The sequence below is a fragment of the Oncorhynchus tshawytscha genome, linkage group LG09 (assembly GCF_018296145.1).
Source record: "Oncorhynchus tshawytscha isolate Ot180627B linkage group LG09, Otsh_v2.0, whole genome shotgun sequence".
Lineage (NCBI taxonomy): Eukaryota > Metazoa > Chordata > Actinopteri > Salmoniformes > Salmonidae > Oncorhynchus > Oncorhynchus tshawytscha.
The window spans coordinates 18,072,767-18,090,252 of record NC_056437.1 but is presented as its reverse complement, the minus strand read 5'-3'; the positions used below and the strand labels follow the sequence as shown (position 1 = coordinate 18,090,252).

The window sequence follows — 17,486 nt, the reverse complement described above, 5'->3', positions numbered from 1 at the left end:
GCTGATGGAAGGAGGTTTTCACTCAAAATCTCACGATACATGGCCCCATTCATTCTTTCCTTTACACGGATCAGTCGTCCTGGTCCCTTTTCAGAAAGACAGCCCCAAAGCATGATGTTTCCACCCCCATGCTTCACAGTAGGTATGGTGTTCTTTGGATGCAACTCAGCATTCTTTGTCCTCCAAACATGAGGAGTTGAGTTTTTACCAAAAAGTTATATTTTGGTTTCATCTGACCATATGACATTCTCCCAATCTTCTTCTGGATCATCCAAATGCTCTCTAGCAAACTTCAGACGGGCCTGGACATGTACTGGCTTAAGCAGGGGGACACGTCTGGCACTGCAGGATTTGAGTCCCTGGCGGCGTAGTGTGTTACTGATGGTAGGCTTTGTTACCTTGGTCCCAGCTCTCTGCAGGTCATTCACTAGGTCCCCCCGTGTGGTTCTGGGATTTTTGTTCACCGTTCTTGTGATCATTTTGACCCCACGGGGTGAGATCTTGCGTGGAGCCCCAGATCGAGGGAGATTATCAGTGGTCTTGTATGTCTTCCATTTCCTAATAATTGCTCCCACAGTTGATTTCTTCAAACAAAGCTGCTTACCTATTGCAGATTCAGTCTTCCCAGCCTGGTGCAGGTCTACAATTTTGTTTCTGGTGTCCTTTGACAGCTCTTTGGTCTTGGCCATAGTGGAGTTTGGAGTGTATCTATGGTGAAAATTACAGGCCTCTCTTATCTTTTTAAGTGGGAGAACTTGCACAATTGGTGGCTGACGAAATACTTTTTTGCCCCACTGTATAAGTCTTTAGTAAGCAGACAGGCTGTCACGTTCGCTGGAATAATTACCGGACCAAGCTGCAGCGCGATATGGTTTCCACATATTATTTATTAGAAACAATATCCCATCAAACACAGGTGGAAAAAATGCTACTTAAAAATGATCCCCAATTAGAGACAACGATAGCCAGCTGCCTCTAATTGGGAATCATACCAAACACCAACATAGAAAAACTAAACTCGAACCCCACATAGAAAATAATAACTAGAAAACCCCCCAGTCACGCCCTGACCTACGCTACCATATAAAATAAGGGCTCTCTATGGTCAGGACGTGACAGTACCCCCTAAAGGTGCGGACTCCGGCCGCAAAACCTGAAACCAAAAGGGAGGGTTAGGGGGGGTGTCTAGTGTCGGTGGCGGCTCTGGTGCGGGGCGAAGTACCCGCTTATCCCGCGGATCCGCCAGCATCGGGGGCGGCTCTGGTGCGGGATGAAGAACCCGCTCAGCTCGCAGATCCACCATCTTTGGTGGCAACTCTGGTGCTGGCCCGAAGAACCCGCTCATCCCGTGGATCCAGCCATGGACCTGGGCTAAACACTGTGCCTAGACTGGACCTCGGTATCAATGAAGGCTCCTGCCATGGAGCGGGACTGGGCACATGATCTGGACTGGACATCAGTGAAGAGGAAGGCTCCTGCCATGGAGCAGGACTGGGCGCCGTATCTGGACTGAGCACCGGCACGGGAGAAGGCTCCGGACATGGAGCTGAACTGGACGCCTGGACTGGGCATCGGCACAGGGGAAGGCTCCGGCCATGGAGCTGGAGGGTCCGGACCGAGGACCGTCGCAGGAGGTTCCGGACCGTGGACCGTCTCAGGAGGCTCCGGACTGGGGACCGTCGCCGGAAGCTCTGGACTGGGAAGGTACACTGGAGGCCTGATGCGTGGGGCCGGCACAGATGGCACCGGACTGGCGACATGCACCTCAGGGCGAGTGCGAGGAGCAGGCACAGGACGCACCGGACTGGGGACAGGCACTTGAGGGAGAGTGCAAGGAGCAGGCACAGGACCGGCACAGGTTGGCACTTTTTGTGTCCTTATCCACACTCCAACACTCAGGCATCATATACAAACTGAGCATTTGTATTTAGTGAGTCTGCCAGATCAAAGGCAATATGACCAGGGATGTTCTCTTAATAATTAATAAGTGTGTGAATTGGACCATTTTCATGTCCTACTAAGCATTGAAAGTGTAACGAGTACTTTTTGGTGCCAGGGAAAATGTATGGAGGAAAAAGTACATTATTTGATTTAAGAATGTAGTGAAGTAAAAGTAGTCAAAAATAGAAATAGTAAAGTACAGATACACACAAAAAATGACTTAATTAGTACTTTCAAGTATTTTTACTTCAGTACTTTACACCACTCGTGAGCTGTATCTCCAGTGGTGTGTTTACATCTTGTATTTGTTTTCAACATGAGCTGGTTAAAAAAGAGGAAGAGGACCATGTCTCACCAGTCACTGGTACAGAAATGGTCGCGAAATCTGTACTGTACTGCCAATGTTATATGTCAGCACTACTGCCTGTGTCTAAATCGGGTGTGTAGGGTCAGGGTGTAGGGTGTATTTGTGGTGATGGGTTGTGTGTGTATGGTTAGCGATGAGTTGGTGGCAGATGCAGTGATGTGGGCTGGTGTGGATAAAATTCCAAGGCAGAATTCTTGTCCCAGTCCGCCCCTACAACTGAGCGCGAGGGAGGCGCAAACGCTGCAACTAGACTGTACAATGACCGTCAGTCGTCCCGCACCGAAGGACAGACAGTAACCAGGCTATGCTACAGTGACAGACAGTAGCTCTAGTCCAGAGCGACCTGTCAAATCCGATTAGCGCTGTTTTCACCGTTTGTTCCCTCAATCTATTTTGGTTTTACGCACCTACAGCCTGAACGATACAATTGTGCGATTTTCCATTGTGTATATACATTTTCTTGTCATTTGGGTCCGTTCAGAACACTTTCTGAAAGTTTGAGGCATTGCAACGTGGGTCTATAGATTAATTTCTGGTTGGTGAGTCCTTCTGAGTGAGTAGAAGGCGCTAGTGTCTGCTGCTTTGCAGCGCGCTGCGTGGATAGGACTCCAAACTTTTCCCTGCACGTCAGTGGTAAACTTGGATTACCTCTTTCGCTCCTCCACATCTACTTCCTCTCCCTCATTTCCTGTCCAACTCTCTTTGAAAATATGAGAGAGATGTCACAGATATGACATCAACAACAATGATCACTTATCGAAATCGACAGCGAGAAGGGGTCTCACGGAAAATGCAGAAGAGCGTGCGATATAATGAGGGCCACGCTCTATATCTGTCGGTTGTCGCGCGCAAAGAGGGCACAAAACGCGGTATCCTGAGCAAGAAGTCTACGGAGAACAGTCGGTGGAACGACAAGTACTTCGCTCTCTACCAGAATGTGCTCTTTTACTTCGACAACGACCAGAGCACGCGGCCCTCTGGGATCTACTTGCTGGAGGGGTGCACGTGCGAGAGGGTTCCCGCGCACAAAGGCTCCGCGGTCAGCAAGGAGACTGTGGACAAGCAGCAGGTGGGTTAGGTACCCTAGTTACCACTGTAGTGCAGTGCACCAGACATGGTTCTGTGTTTTGGTCTCTGCTCGCAGTGTTGACACAGGTTTGTCTCCCTGTTTTCTTGCATAAAACAGATTAAGGACGAGGATTAAGCAGAGAAGGTGCACTTTAGTTGAGAGGAGAGGTGGGATTGAGGGATGACAATTGATTTCCTCCATAGGCTACCTGGAATACATGTAGAATGTGTAGAATATTTCTAAATGTGGCTTTACACTAGAAGTGTTGTGATTTTAGAACATGGCAGTGCAGACTACTTTGCCATATCCTCATGACAGTTGCTGTACTATATTCCAATGTAGTGAACTAAAGCTAAATATGGAAATACTAGTCAAGTAGCCATATGAAGAGCTCCATTACTGGCCGACATCTTTGTTATTGTGATGAGCTGCATGGAGTCAGTAACTGGCAACAAGACAGTTTTCCTGTTTACTTTACATCCTCACATTTGGAGAGTGGAGACAGCATGTTCACTTTCTCTGTATACAGTACAGTAGTCTACCTTTGGATACGCACATCAATGCAAATGTTTCTTATATAAATGTTTTTCCATTAATCTGTATTTGTATATATCTCTGTGTTTCTCAAGCTCTTTGCATACTCAGTATCTGTCTGTGTATCTCCAATGTGTGCCTCTTGACGCGGTACGGTATTCAACCCCTGCCTTTGAAATGACCCTGAAACCAACACCTGCATCCGTGTCCTGTACTAAATATAGGCTACTCACTTCATATTAACATCACTTTACAGCCTCTAAATCAGGGGTATCAACATCATTTAGCTTCAAAAATCATGTCCAGGTCCTTGTGCTTATTACATTTTTATTTTAGTTGAAAACACTAATTAGATCAGAAGTGTCAGAAAGGTGAAAATAGGACAACAACAAAAAATCCCCAACACACCACCGCAATCATCATCTAGTAAGACAGTGATTAGCTCATAGCCTGGAGGCACCAGGAAGAGGGATTTTTATTGTCACATCAGATCTTGCCATGTTATCTGAGAGGTTGGTGGTTGCTGGTGTTGGGAACACACATTGATTAGATAACATTTGGCCACATCAGATGGCCCCCGCACCCCATGTCTGACACCCTTATCTAGCTCTCACAGCTAGCTCTGGTGGTACTCAGTTATAGTCATATGTCTCCATTAAACATTGACCAAACCTTACTGCAACATGAGAAATTGCAACTGTAGTATATAACTCTCTTTCCCCCCCTCAGATTCTGTTACTCCAGTGATTGCATGTTGTAAATGAGGTCACTGAACCTCCTGTGTGCACTGTATTCTGCTCAGCTCAGGTGTGTGTGTGAAATGTGATGTGTGCATGTGGTTTATAGCAGAGGTTCCCATTCTAGGGGTCGTGCCCCCCAAAGTTACCTGGGAGCGTGGAACTTTCCGTGATTTGAGGGTTATTTGCGATTTTATATACCGATCTATAACGGCACTGAAATCTGTGATGCTTTTGGCTAGAAACAAGCTGTAAACCGCTGGGGGAAGACGCAACTCTGATGCACATGGGGGATATATGGTCTGTCTCTATGACATTCAGAATCTGAGCTACGGCTTAAATTCAAGCAGTTATACAATGTGTGACTCTGTCGCTATCAATTGATATATTCCCTTTCTGTAAAAGACTATGTATAATTAAATAGAGGGTTAATATAAATTGGGAGACAAAAGTTGGGAATGGGAACCCCTGGTTTATAGTGTGTGTGAGGTCAACGTTTTGACCACTTGGTAGGGAACATGCTCCTTAACAGGTTTGATACAGCTGAGCAGCAAACAGGTATAGAACAGTCTTATAACAGTATTATAACAATAGATATTATTACAATGTTATTACTAAGGTGTTGTAAACCTAATTAATTTCTACCTGGTGCTTCAGCTTAGCATATTCATGGTACATCCCAAACAATACAGTGTTTGATCCTGTTGGATAAAGGCCACTTAGTGGACAACAAACACACAACTCCAAAGGCTGCAAAGTGAGAGGGGTTTAAAAACGCACACACAAAAACACACACAGACACTCAAACAGTAACACACATGCAAACACAAACACACACGTGCACACATGCACACATTAGATACTTTATTTGAATCCTATGTATCACAATTACAGTCGAAAAGGATTCAAACAGGTCAAAGGTCAAAGATATCTGGACACTCATGGATTTAGAAAGCACCCTCTTTTCCATAGGCCTACAGCTAGGCTGCCCATGACCGCACAGAGAAGTACCTTGCTAGCTGCTTTGCCTTTAAACGTTTAAACCAGACAAAAACAAACACACACAAACCACACACAGACAAAAACATTGCAGATACACACACACACACACACACACACACACACACACACACACACACACTGAGCAGTTTGGAATATATTGTGCCTAGCAGCAGCCTCATCTCCTTAAAGTTGCTGTTGTCATCATTTAAAAAACTTTTATCAACTACTGTAGCAACTGTACATGTCTGGGGGGTTTGGGCTGTGCATTGTGTTAATGTCTCTGGTCCTGGTTGTCTGTGTGTGTGTGTGTTTGAGTGTGTGTGTGTATGTGCGAGTGTGTGTGTGGTGTTGGTCTTGTGAGGTAGTGGAGGATAGCATGTGTCTCTGTAGCCTTGCTGTGGGCTCTGAGGCTGTAGACAGTGTGTGAGAGGGGAGATAGTTCCATGTGAAGGCTCAGTCGCTGGTGAAAAGGCAGGGTTGGGGGGGGGTCAGACTGTAAATTAGCAAACAGCAGCAGTTTGGGAATCAGTGTTTCCTTTAATGCTTTTGGGAGGGGGGGGCATGCAAAGGACCCTGAAGCAACATTGAGAGCTACAGATGCAAATGAGGCCAAATAAAGCATGAATTGTTTTATATGGAGGACGAGCGAAGGAGGGTAGGGAGGGGCTGCAAAAAATAGGGAATACTGGCTGCCTGTAAGTGTTCTGTCTGTCTGTCTGTCTGTCTGTCTGTCTGTCTGTCTGTCTGTCTGTCTGTCTGTCTGTCTGTCTGTCTGTCTGTCTGTCTGTGTCTCTCTCTGTCTGTCTCACTGCCTGTCTCTGTCTCTCTCTCTCTCACGCACGCTCTCTGTCTGTCTGTCTGTCTGTCTGTCTGTCTGTCTGTCTGTCTGTCTGTCTGTCTGTCTGTCTGTCTGTCTGTCTGTCTGTCTGTCTGTCTGTCTGTCTGTCTGTCTGTCTGTCTGTCTTTCTGTCTGTCTGTCTGTCTGTCTGTCTGTCTGTCTGTCTGTCTGTCTGTGTCTCTCTGTCTCACTGCCTGTCTCTGTCTCTCTCTTGTGCATGCTCTCTGTCTGTCTGTGTCTCTCTCACTGCCTGTCTCTGTCTGTCTGTCTGTCTGTCTGTCTGTCTGTCTGTCTGTCTGTCTGTCTGTCTGTCTGTCTGTCTGTCTGTCTGTCTGTCTGTCTGTCTGTCTGTCTGTCTGTCTGTCTGTCTGTCTGTATCTCTCTGTCTGTCTCACTGCCTGTCTGTCTCTCTCTCGCGCACGCTCTCTGTCTCTCTGCCTGTCTGTCTCTCTCTCTGTCTCTCTCTGTCTGTCTCACTGCCTGTCTCTGTCTCTCTCTCTCGTGTTCTCTGTCTCTCTATCTCTGTTTTTCTCTCTCTTTCTGATCTCTCTCTTTATGTAAGTTGTTATATAATATACCTCTCCGCAGAGGAAAGTTCTTTGTGCTAATAAGATGACTACTTCAGCGCCAGCCAGTCGGCTGATTGAGGGGTTACCATGGTTACTATGGTTGTTGAAGTGGCACAGTTTTAGAACACATCATACACACACACACACACACACTCACACCCACACATCGCTGTCAACACACCACGCACAGCATACACACAGAAGCACTTCAAGAAATGTTATGTAAGGTAGCCTACAAGTTTTCTCAGAAAGAGGGGGAGAGATAATTAGAGAAAAAGAGAAGGAGGGAGAGAATGGGAGATGATAAGGCTAAGAGGAGGCTGGGGAAATAGTGAAAGAGGGATGGGCTGAGGGAGAGAGAGAGAGGCTAAAGATGAGTAGAGAGAAATATAGATGAGGAGAGAGAGAGCGCTGGGATGTGATTGACAGTATTTATTATGATGAGAAGAGGAGGAGGGACTGAAGGGAGGGTTTTTAGAGGTTTTGTGTGTGAAACTCTGCTGTGACAGTGTCTGACTGACTGTGACAGTTACAGAGAGACTGAGAGAAGATGAGAGACCATTTTGTTACGTCAAGTAAAGCAATGAAACTACATTTAGAACCAGCATATAATACCACAAAAATCCACCAGAGAGAGAGGGGGCGGGCGGGCGGGGGGGGCATGTTTGTGTTTTGCTGCTGTAAACAGCCATGGTAGCCAGCTAACCAGCAGAAATCATTCATCTGTCCTCACATTAACACACATTAAATGCATGAACACACACACACATTCACATACACACAAGACCTGGGTTCAAATACTATTTCAAATATCTGTTACTTTCACACACTTTCAAAGTAAGTATTCAAAAATATTTTTGGACAAGTAGTTTAATGTATTTGGAAATACTCAAATACACACCCATGCATTTATCCCAGGTACTTGAAAATAGCATTACAAATAAGTATTTGAAAATACCCTCGAATACAATTTGGTAGACTATTTGGTTTTTACAAATAACCATTCAAATATTAAAATAAAAGTACTTGTTTTGGGCCAAATACTAAAAATAAAGTACTCTCTCTCATTTTTATCCCCCAGCTGACAGCAGACCTTAGGCTGGGGAGGCCGGATGAGCAGCAGTAAGAAGCTGCACAAGCCCTGGTCGTTATGTAACCTGCACACACACATACATCCACACACACACACATATGCACACACAACACAAACAAGCCCCCAAGCCTCTCTCTGCTCACACTAGTGTCTCTTACCCGCCTATATACATGCACATTTTTGTATCATCTGATTTTATTTGATATAAACAACGGCTTGTGGTGGAATTTGAATCTAATTCTATGAAAACATATTGTCATTGAGTCCAGCCTTTTATGTATCGCATACAGATTCACATCTTTTTTTTCTAAATTAGCAGATCATTGGTGACATTATATTAATAATTGTATTAAATGACATTCTAATTTAAAATAGAAATTGAACATTCAAAATGTAACAATATTGTCAAATAGAATAGAATAGAATAGAGACATTCTTTTCACAGTCTTTCTTACATAAACAGTCACTCTCCTTTCCTCCCAAGGAATGAGTGGGCAGAAGTTACCCACAGTAGTTACCCAGCAAACATGTCCACATTGACAAAATGGTTTGATTTGATTTGATTGACAATGTGGGCCCAGTCCGGGCTAAAATATTGTCCCCATGTAGGCTGCCCACATTAGGTCGATGAGCCTTATGTATTAATTGGGCTGATGTGGGATTGCTGTGGGCTAGCCCGTGCCCACCTTGCCCACTGAATATCCATATGGGGCCAATGGGGTCATGTTTGCTGGGTAAATAAGACAATTGTTTATTTTGCAGGAAACCTGGTTCTGTACTATGACCTTTATAGCACTCTCCTGTTCCCTCTAATGTGTTTTGGTCAGTGAACTGAGTCACAGATAGAAGTCATTTGGGACGACATTTCCTGCTTTTCATGCCCAGTGGCAAGGACTCAAGAAATGTTCTCTACATTTTTAAAAACATTTTAAACAATTAACTCATTCTTTATATTCTGAGAGTATTGTTTATGTGGTGGGAACGCCTAACATGGAGGAAATTGCGTGTTTATTGGATTCCTGTCAGAGAAAGAGCAACTTGTGTGTGTGTGTCTACGTGTGTGTGTGTGTGTCTATGTGTTTGTGTGTGTGTGTGTGTGTGTGTGTGTGTGTGTGTGTGTGTGTGTGTGTGTGTGTGTGTGTGTGTGTGTGTGTGTGTGTGTGTGTGTGAATGTGTGTGAGCTTGAGCTTGTGTGGCATTCCAGGACATGCTGCTGTGCAAATCAAACACTTCTGAAAGCACTACAAACATCTTTTACTGCTACTCTCTGTTCATCATATATGCATTGTCAATTTAACCATATTTACATGTACATACTATCTCAATCAGCCCGACTAACCAGTGCCTATCTATAGCCTCGCTACTGTCTATAGCCTCGCTACTGTATATAGCCTCGCTACTGTCTATAGCTTCGCTACTGTATATAGCCTCGATACTGTATATAGCCTCGCTACTGTATATAGCCTCGCTACTGTATATAGCCTCGCTACTGTTATAGCCTCACTACTGTATATAGCCTCGCTACTGTTATAGCCTCGCTACTGTCTATAGCCTCGCTACTGTTATAGCCTTGCTACTGTTATAGCCTCGCTACTGTTATAGCCTCGCTACTGTCTATAGCCTCGCTACTGTTATAGCCTCGCTACTGTCTATATAGCCTCGCTACTGTTATAGCCTCGCTACTGTCTATAGCCTCGCTACTGTTATAGCCTCGCTACTGTCTATAGCCTCGCTACTGTTATAGCCTCGCTACTGTCTATAGCCTCGCTACTGTTATAGCCTCGCTACTGTCTATAGCCTCGCTACTGTTATAGCCTCGCTACTGTCTATAGCCTCGCTACTGTTATAGCCTCGCTACTGTCTATAGCCTCGCTACTGTCTATAGCCTCGCTACTGTCTATAGCCTCGCTACTGTCTATATATAGCCTTAGCTACTGTCTATGTACTATAGCCTCGCTACTGTTATAGCCTCGCTACTGTCTATAGCCTCGCTACTGTATATAGCCTCGCTACTGTTATAGCCTCGCTACTGTTATAGCCTCGCTACTGTCTATAGCCTCGCTATTGTTATAGCTTCGCTACTGTTATAGCCTCGCTACTGTATATAGCCTCGCTACTGCTATAGCCTCGCTACTGTTATACTGTTATACGCTCGCTACTGTCTATAGCCTCGCTACTGTTATAGCCTCGCTACTGTCTATAGCCTCGCTACTGTTATAGCCTCGCTACTGTCTATAGCCTCGCTACTGTTATAGCCTCGCTACTGTCTATAGCCTCGCTACTGTTATAGCCTCGCTACTGTCTATAGCCTCGCTACTGTTATAGCCTCGCTACTGTCTATAGCCTCGCTACTGTTATAGCCTACGCTACTGTCTATAGCCTCGCTACTGTCTATAGCTATAGCCGCTACTGTCTATAGCCTGCTATATAGCCTCGCTACTGTCTATAGCCTCGCTACTGTTATAGCCTCGCTACTGTCTATAGCCTCGCTACTGTCTATAGCCTCGCTACTGTCTATAGCCTCGCTACTGTTATAGCCTCGCTACTGTTATAGCCTACTGTCTATAGCCTCGCTACTGTCTATAGCCTCGCTACTGTTATAGCCTCGCTACTGTATATAGCCTCGCTACTGTATATAGCCTCGCTACTGTTATAGCCTCGCTACTGTCTATAGCCTCGCTACTGTATATAGTCTCGCTACTGTATATAGCCTCGCTACTGTTATAGCCTCGCTATTATTATAGCTTCGCTACTGTTATAGCCTCGCTACTGTATATAGCCTCGCTACTGCTATAGCCTCGCTACTGTTATAGCCTCGCTACTGTCTATAGCCTCGCTACTGTTATAGCCTCGCTACTGTTATATAGCCTCGCTACTGTTATAGCCTCGCTACTGTCTATAGCCTCGCTACTGTTATAGCCTCGCTACTGTCTATAGCCTCGCAACTGTTATAGCCTCGCTACTGTCTATAGCCTCGCTACTGTCTATAGCCTCGCTACTGTCTATAGCCTCGCTACTGTCTATAGCCTCGCTACTGTTATAGCCTCGCTACTGTCTATAGCCTCGCTACTGTTATAGCCTCGCTACTGTCTATAGCCTCGCTACTGTTATAGCCTCGCTACTGTTATAGCCTCTGTTATAGCTACTGTTATAGCCGCTACTGTTATCGCTATAGCCTCGCTACTGTTATAGCCTCGCTACTGTTATAGCCTCGCTACTATAGCCTCGCTACTGTTATAGCCTCGCTACTGTTATAGCCTCACTACTGTCTATAGCCCCGCTACTGTTATAGCCTCGCTACTGTCTATAGCCTCGCTACTGTTATAGCCTCGCTACTGTCTATAGCCTCGCTACTGTCTATAGCCTCGCTACTGTATATAGCCTCGCTACTGTCTATAGCCTCGCTACTGTCTATAGCCTCGCTACTGTCTATAGCCTCGCTACTGTCTATAGCCTCGCTACTGTCTATAGCCTCGCTACTGTTATAGCCTCGCTACTGTTATAGCCTCGCTACTGTATATAGCCTCGCTACTGTCTATAGCCTCGCTACTGTTATAGCCTCGCTACTGTATATAGCCTCGCTACTGTTATAGCCTCGCTACTGTCTATAAACTCGCTACTGTTATTTTTCACTGTCTTTTTAACTGTTGTTTTATTTCTTTACTTACCTATTGTTCACTTAATATATTTTTTTGCGCTGTTGGTTAGAGCCTGTAAGTAAGCATTTCACTGTAATGTCTACACCTGTTGTATTCGGCACACGTGACAAATAAACTTTGATTTGATCTGATACCTGCAATTGATTGAGTAGCACCTTCACATGTTGATTCTGTTTCTTGTTTACCATGTAATAGTATTTCTGTTTCCTGTTTCCTCCAGCACTACTTCCTGGTGGTGTTTGGCCATGACGGTCAGAAGCCTCTGGAGCTGCGGACAGAGGAGGAGTCAGACTGCAATAAGTGGGTGGAGTATATCCAACAGGCCAGGTAAGAGGATGGAGTCTATCCAACAACAAAACCTCAACACCTCTTTACAAGAGGTAGCAGCTAGGGGCTGGGGGAAGGATAGGAGTTAGGGCTTGATTTGGGTCTGGCTTGCTTGTTGTACTCATGACACACATGTAAATGCAACAGCTGACTCTCCCCTAAGTAGCCAGTGTGGCTTGATCTGCTCTAAGACACACAGTGACTGTATAGTGATCCACACGCTAAACACACACACAGAATCCCCTCTCCACATGTCTGCTCCATTTGTAAGAGATTGTGTGTGTGTGGGTGCGCGTGCTCTGCTCGGAGCGGTTCACATTTAGGTCACACTTTGGTGCTGTACTGCCATAGTGATTACAACACACCCCTGACCTCAACACTCCGTCTCGCTCTCTCTGTCTCTTCTCTTTCTCTTGTTCCCACTAATCATAACATCTCCCTCCCTCCCTGCTGTACCCTCCCTCCCTCCCTCCCTCCCTCCCTCCTCCCTCCCTCCCTCCCTCCCTCCCTCCCTCCCTCCCTCCCTCCCTCCCTCCCTCCCTCCCTCCCTCCCTCCCTCCCTCCCTCCCCCTCCCTCCCCCAGAGACTACCACTGAACTAGATGTGTATGTTCTGCTGTTACTAATGTACATTGATGGATTATGAATAAATTAATGCTATAATATTAACTTTGAAAATTATTTTTCTTGGTAATATGTATTGATGTTCGCTGTGCAATGTTCACCATGTCAACTTAGTTTTAACATTCAACACTTACCATTCCACCTGTAGTTACTCTGACATCATCATTGAGCGCGAGGTCCTGATGCAGAAGTACATCCACCTGGTCCAGATCATGGAGACAGAGAAGGTGGCGGCCAACCAGATACGCACCCAGTTAGAGGACCAGGACACAGAGATAGAGAGGCTGAAAGCAGAGGTACACACACACACTCATACACATACATACATACAGTGGGGAGAACAAGTGTTTGATACACTGCCGATTTTGCAGGTTTTCCTACTTACAAAGCATGTAGAGGTCTGTAATTTTTTATCATAGGTACACTTCAACTGTGAGAGACGGAATCTAAAACAAAAATCCAGAAAATCACATTGTATGATTTTTAAGTAATTAATTAGCATTTTATTGCATGACATAAGTATTTGATACATCAGAAAAGCAGAACTTAATATTTAGTACAGAAACCTTTGTTTGCAATTACAGAGATCATAAGTTTCCTGTAGTTCTTGACCAGGTTTGCACACACCGCAGCAGGAATTTTGGCCCACTCCTACATACAGACCTTCTCCAGATCCTTCAGGTTTCGGGGCTGTCTTTGGGCAATATGGACTTTCAGCTCGATGATTTAACAAAAGCGCATTTGCGAAAAAAGCACAATCGTTGCACGACTGTACCTAACCATAAACTCCAACGCCTTTCTTAAAATCAATACACAGAAGTATATATTTTTAAACCTGCATATTTAGCTAAAAGAAATCCAGGTTAGCAGGCAATATTAACCAGGTGAATTTGTGTCACTTTTCTTGCGTTCATTGCATGCAAAGTCAGGGTATATGCAACCGTTTGGGCAGCCTGGCTCATTGCGAAATAATTTGCCAGAATTTTACGTAATTATGACATAACATTGAAGGTTGTGCAATGTAAACAAGAATATTTAGACTTAGGGATGCCACCCGTTAGATAAAATACCGAACGGTTCCGTATTTCACTGAAATAATAAACGTTTTGTTTTCGAAATGATAGTTTCTGGATTCTACCATGTTAATGACCAAAGGCTTGTATTTCTGTGTGTTATAACTAAGTCTATGATTTGATAGAGCAGTGTGACTGAGCGATGGTAGGCAGCAGCAGGCTCGTAAGTATTCATTCAAACAGCACTTTTGTGCATTTTGCCAGCAGCTCTTCGCAATCACAGCGCTGTTTATGACTTCAAGCCTATCAGCCTAATGTCTGGTGTAACCGATGTGAAACAGATAGCTAGTTAGCGGGGTGCGCGCTAATAGCGATTCAAACGTCACTCGCTCTGAGACTTGGAGTAGTTATTCCCCTTGCTCTGCAAGGGCCGCGGCCTTTGTAGAGCGATGGGTAACGCTGCTTCGAGGGTGGCTGTTGTCGTTGTGTTCCTGGTTCGAGCCCAGGTAGGGGCGAGGAGGGGGATGGAAGCTACACTGTTACACTGGCAATACTAAAGTGCCTATAAGAACATCCAATAGTCAAAGGTATATGAAATACAAATGGTATAGAGAAAATAGTTCTATAAATACTATATTAACTACAACCTAAAACCTCTTACCTTGGAATATTGAAGTCTCATGTTAAAAGGAACCACCAACTTTCATATGTTCTCATGTTCTGAGCAAGGAACTCAAACGTTAGCTTTTTTACATGGCACATATTGCACCTTTACTTTTTCAACACTTTGTTTTTGCATTATTTAAACCAAATTGAACATGTTTAATTATTTATTTGAGGCTAAATGGATTTTTATTGATGTATTATATTAAGTTAAAATAAGTGTTCATTCAGTATTGTTGTAATTGTCATTATTACAAATAAGTCCGATTAATTGGTATCGGCTTATTTTGGTCGTCCAATAATCGGTATCGGCATTGAAAAATCATAATCGGTCGACCTCTAATAGACACACACACACATACGCACACACACATACACACACATACCCACACAAACATACACACACACTCACACGGATCTGACTGTGTTCTTCGAGATCGTACTGTTGAATAAGGACAAGGAAAGGATGCTGCCTTGCCAGACTAATGAAGAGGAGGAGGATCCAGACATTAAAAAGATCAAAAAGGTATCAGCAATTGTCTCTACGGTATTTGATTACTTTTCCCTCAAGGCTTTGATAGGTATTCTGACCTATATTTATGTGTGTATTCTGACCGTGTCCTGTCTCACCTCCAGGTCCAGAGTTTCATGCGAGGCTGGCTGTGTCGGAGGAAGTGGAAGATCATTGTTCAGGACTACATCTGTTCTCCACAAGCTGAGAACATGAGGAAGAGGAACCACATCGTATTTAACATGGTGGAGGCAGAGACAGAGTACGTATGCCAGCTCTCTGTCCTGGTCAACTTCTTCCTCAGACCACTACGTATGGCCGCCAGCTCCAAGAAACCTCCCATCAGCCACGATGACGTCAGCAGCATCTTCCTCAATAGGTAACAGACATGCATATGAAAGCACGCACACACACGCAGACTACGATGTCAGAAGCATCTTCTTCACCTGGTAGGCCTGAGATCTCAACTACATCTCTTCTTCTTCTCTCTGTCCTCAGTGAGACCATCATGTTCCTCCATGAGATCTTCCACCAGGGGCTGAAGGCTCGGATAGCCAACTGGCCCACTCTGGTGCTGGGTGAGTAGAGTGCTTAAACAGTGGGTTATTTAATGCTGAACTCTTTGATTATCAATATGGAATCGTCTTGCGACCTGTTCTATCAATGTATTGTATTTCTAGGATCTGTGCATGAATCTAGCTATGAACAAAAATATGAATGCAGCAAGTAAAGGTCCCATGTTTCATGAGCTGAAATAAAAAGATCCTATGTATTTTCGATACACATAAAAATGTGTGCACAAATCAAATCAAATGTTATTGCTCACATACACATGGTTAGCAGATGTTAATGTGAGTGTAGCAAAATGTTTGTGCTTCTAGTTCCTACCATGCAGTAATATCTAATAAGTAATCGAACAATTTCACAACAACTACCTTTTACACACAAGTGTAAAGGAATGAATAACAATATGTACATATAAATACAGTGGGGCAAAAAAACATATTTAGTCAGCCACCAATTGGGCAAGTTCTCCCACTTAAAAAGATGAGAGAGGCCTGTAATTTCCATCATAGATACACTTCAACTATGACAGACAAAATGAGGGGAAAAAATCCAGAAAATCACATTGTAGGATTTTTAATGAATTTATTTGCAAATTATGGTGGAAAATAAGTATTTGGTCACCTACAAACAAGCAAGATTTCTGTACATACATTTTACATATACATGGTACTTTTATATAAAGCAATCACATAACAATAATACATTACCAAACATAAGCTCTTTAATCCCGCCCCTCAGCCACTCTCAGCCCATCACACCTATCACCATAGACCACCCTCGTTTGGTTTCCATGTGCCATATATTTAAAAATTGTGCTGTGATGTTTTACATACATTTTGAACCTATCTAATTGTATAGTATCCATAGATTGTGATAGATATTTCCTACAAGTATTATATTATTTATTGACTGACTATGGCTTTCCAAATCGCTCAACACTGCTATTTGTAAGGTTAATTTTAAGTGAAAGTTGTGATATTTTAACCATTCCTGAACCTGTGACCAGAAACAAACATAGGAAGTTACATAGGGGCAATACCATAATACATTTCTAGTGATTCTGTCTCTTTGCAAAATCTACAGAGCTGAGATTGTTGTATGCCCCATATACAAAGTTGGAAGTTTACATACAAATTAGCCAAATACATTTAAACTCAGTTTTTCACAATTCCTGACATTTAATCCTAGTAAAAATTCCCTGTCATATCAGTTAGGATCACCACTTTATTTTAAGAATGTGAAATGTCAGAATAATAGTAGTGAGAATGATTTATTTCAGCTTTCATTTCTTTCATCACATTCCCAGTGGGTCAGTGTCACAACCTGACCATAGAGAGCTTTTTATTCTCTATGTTGGTTAGGTCGGGATGTGACTAGGGTGGGTCATCTAGGTGATTTATATTTCTATGTTGGCCTGTTATGGTTCCCAATCAGTGGCAGCTGTTTATCGTTGTCTCTGATTGGGGATCATATTTAGGCAGCCATTTCCCCTTTGTGTTTTGTGGGATCTTGTCTATGGATAGTTGCCTGTTAGCACTATTGTTAGCTTCACGTTTCGGTTTGCTGTGAGTTTCACTTAGTAAATAAAAGATGTGGAACCCAGATCACGCTGCGCTTTGGTCCACTTATTATAACGAATGTGACAGAAGATCCCACCACAAACGGACCAAGCAGCGTGGCCAGGAGGAGCAGACATCCTGGACATGGGAGGATATCTTGGACGGTAAGGGATCCTGGACGTGGGAGGAGATCCTGGCCGGTAAGGATCGCCTTCCATGGGAGCAGATGGAGACAGCGAGAGAACAACAACGACGATGACACCGGGGTTCACGGCCACGACAGAAGCCCGAGAGGCAGCCTCAAATTATTTTTGGGGGGGGCCAGGTTTGGAACCAGAGCCAACTCCCCGTACTCACCATGGGGAGCGTGTGACCGGTCAGGCACCATGTTTTGCAGTGATACGCACTGTGTCT

At 44.2% G+C, this 17,486-nt stretch overlaps 1 protein-coding gene across 5 annotated transcripts in view; it reads left to right on the top strand.

Moving 5' to 3' along the window:
- Positions 1 to 2,601: 2,601 nt before the first annotated feature.
- The window catches only part of LOC112257267 (ras-specific guanine nucleotide-releasing factor 2-like), a 103,542-nt gene continuing 88,657 nt past the window's right edge, over positions 2,602 to 17,486 (top strand). For 3 of the 5 annotated variants that reach the window (XR_006084043.1, XM_042326646.1, XM_042326647.1), the window contains exons 1-6: positions 2,602 to 3,377; positions 12,030 to 12,136; positions 12,908 to 13,055; positions 14,872 to 14,961; positions 15,072 to 15,325; positions 15,445 to 15,524. Coding sequence is in view for 4 of the 5 variants with exons in the window: in XM_042326646.1 (XP_042182580.1) it covers positions 3,039 to 3,377; positions 12,030 to 12,136; positions 12,908 to 13,055; positions 14,872 to 14,961; positions 15,072 to 15,325; positions 15,445 to 15,524 (1,018 nt within the window). In the remaining variant the exon portion in view is untranslated. The remainder of the gene's footprint in view (positions 3,378 to 12,029; positions 12,137 to 12,907; positions 13,056 to 14,871; positions 14,962 to 15,071; positions 15,326 to 15,444; positions 15,525 to 17,486) is intronic. The other 2 variants (XM_042326645.1, XM_042326644.1) reach the window with 1 other exon arrangement.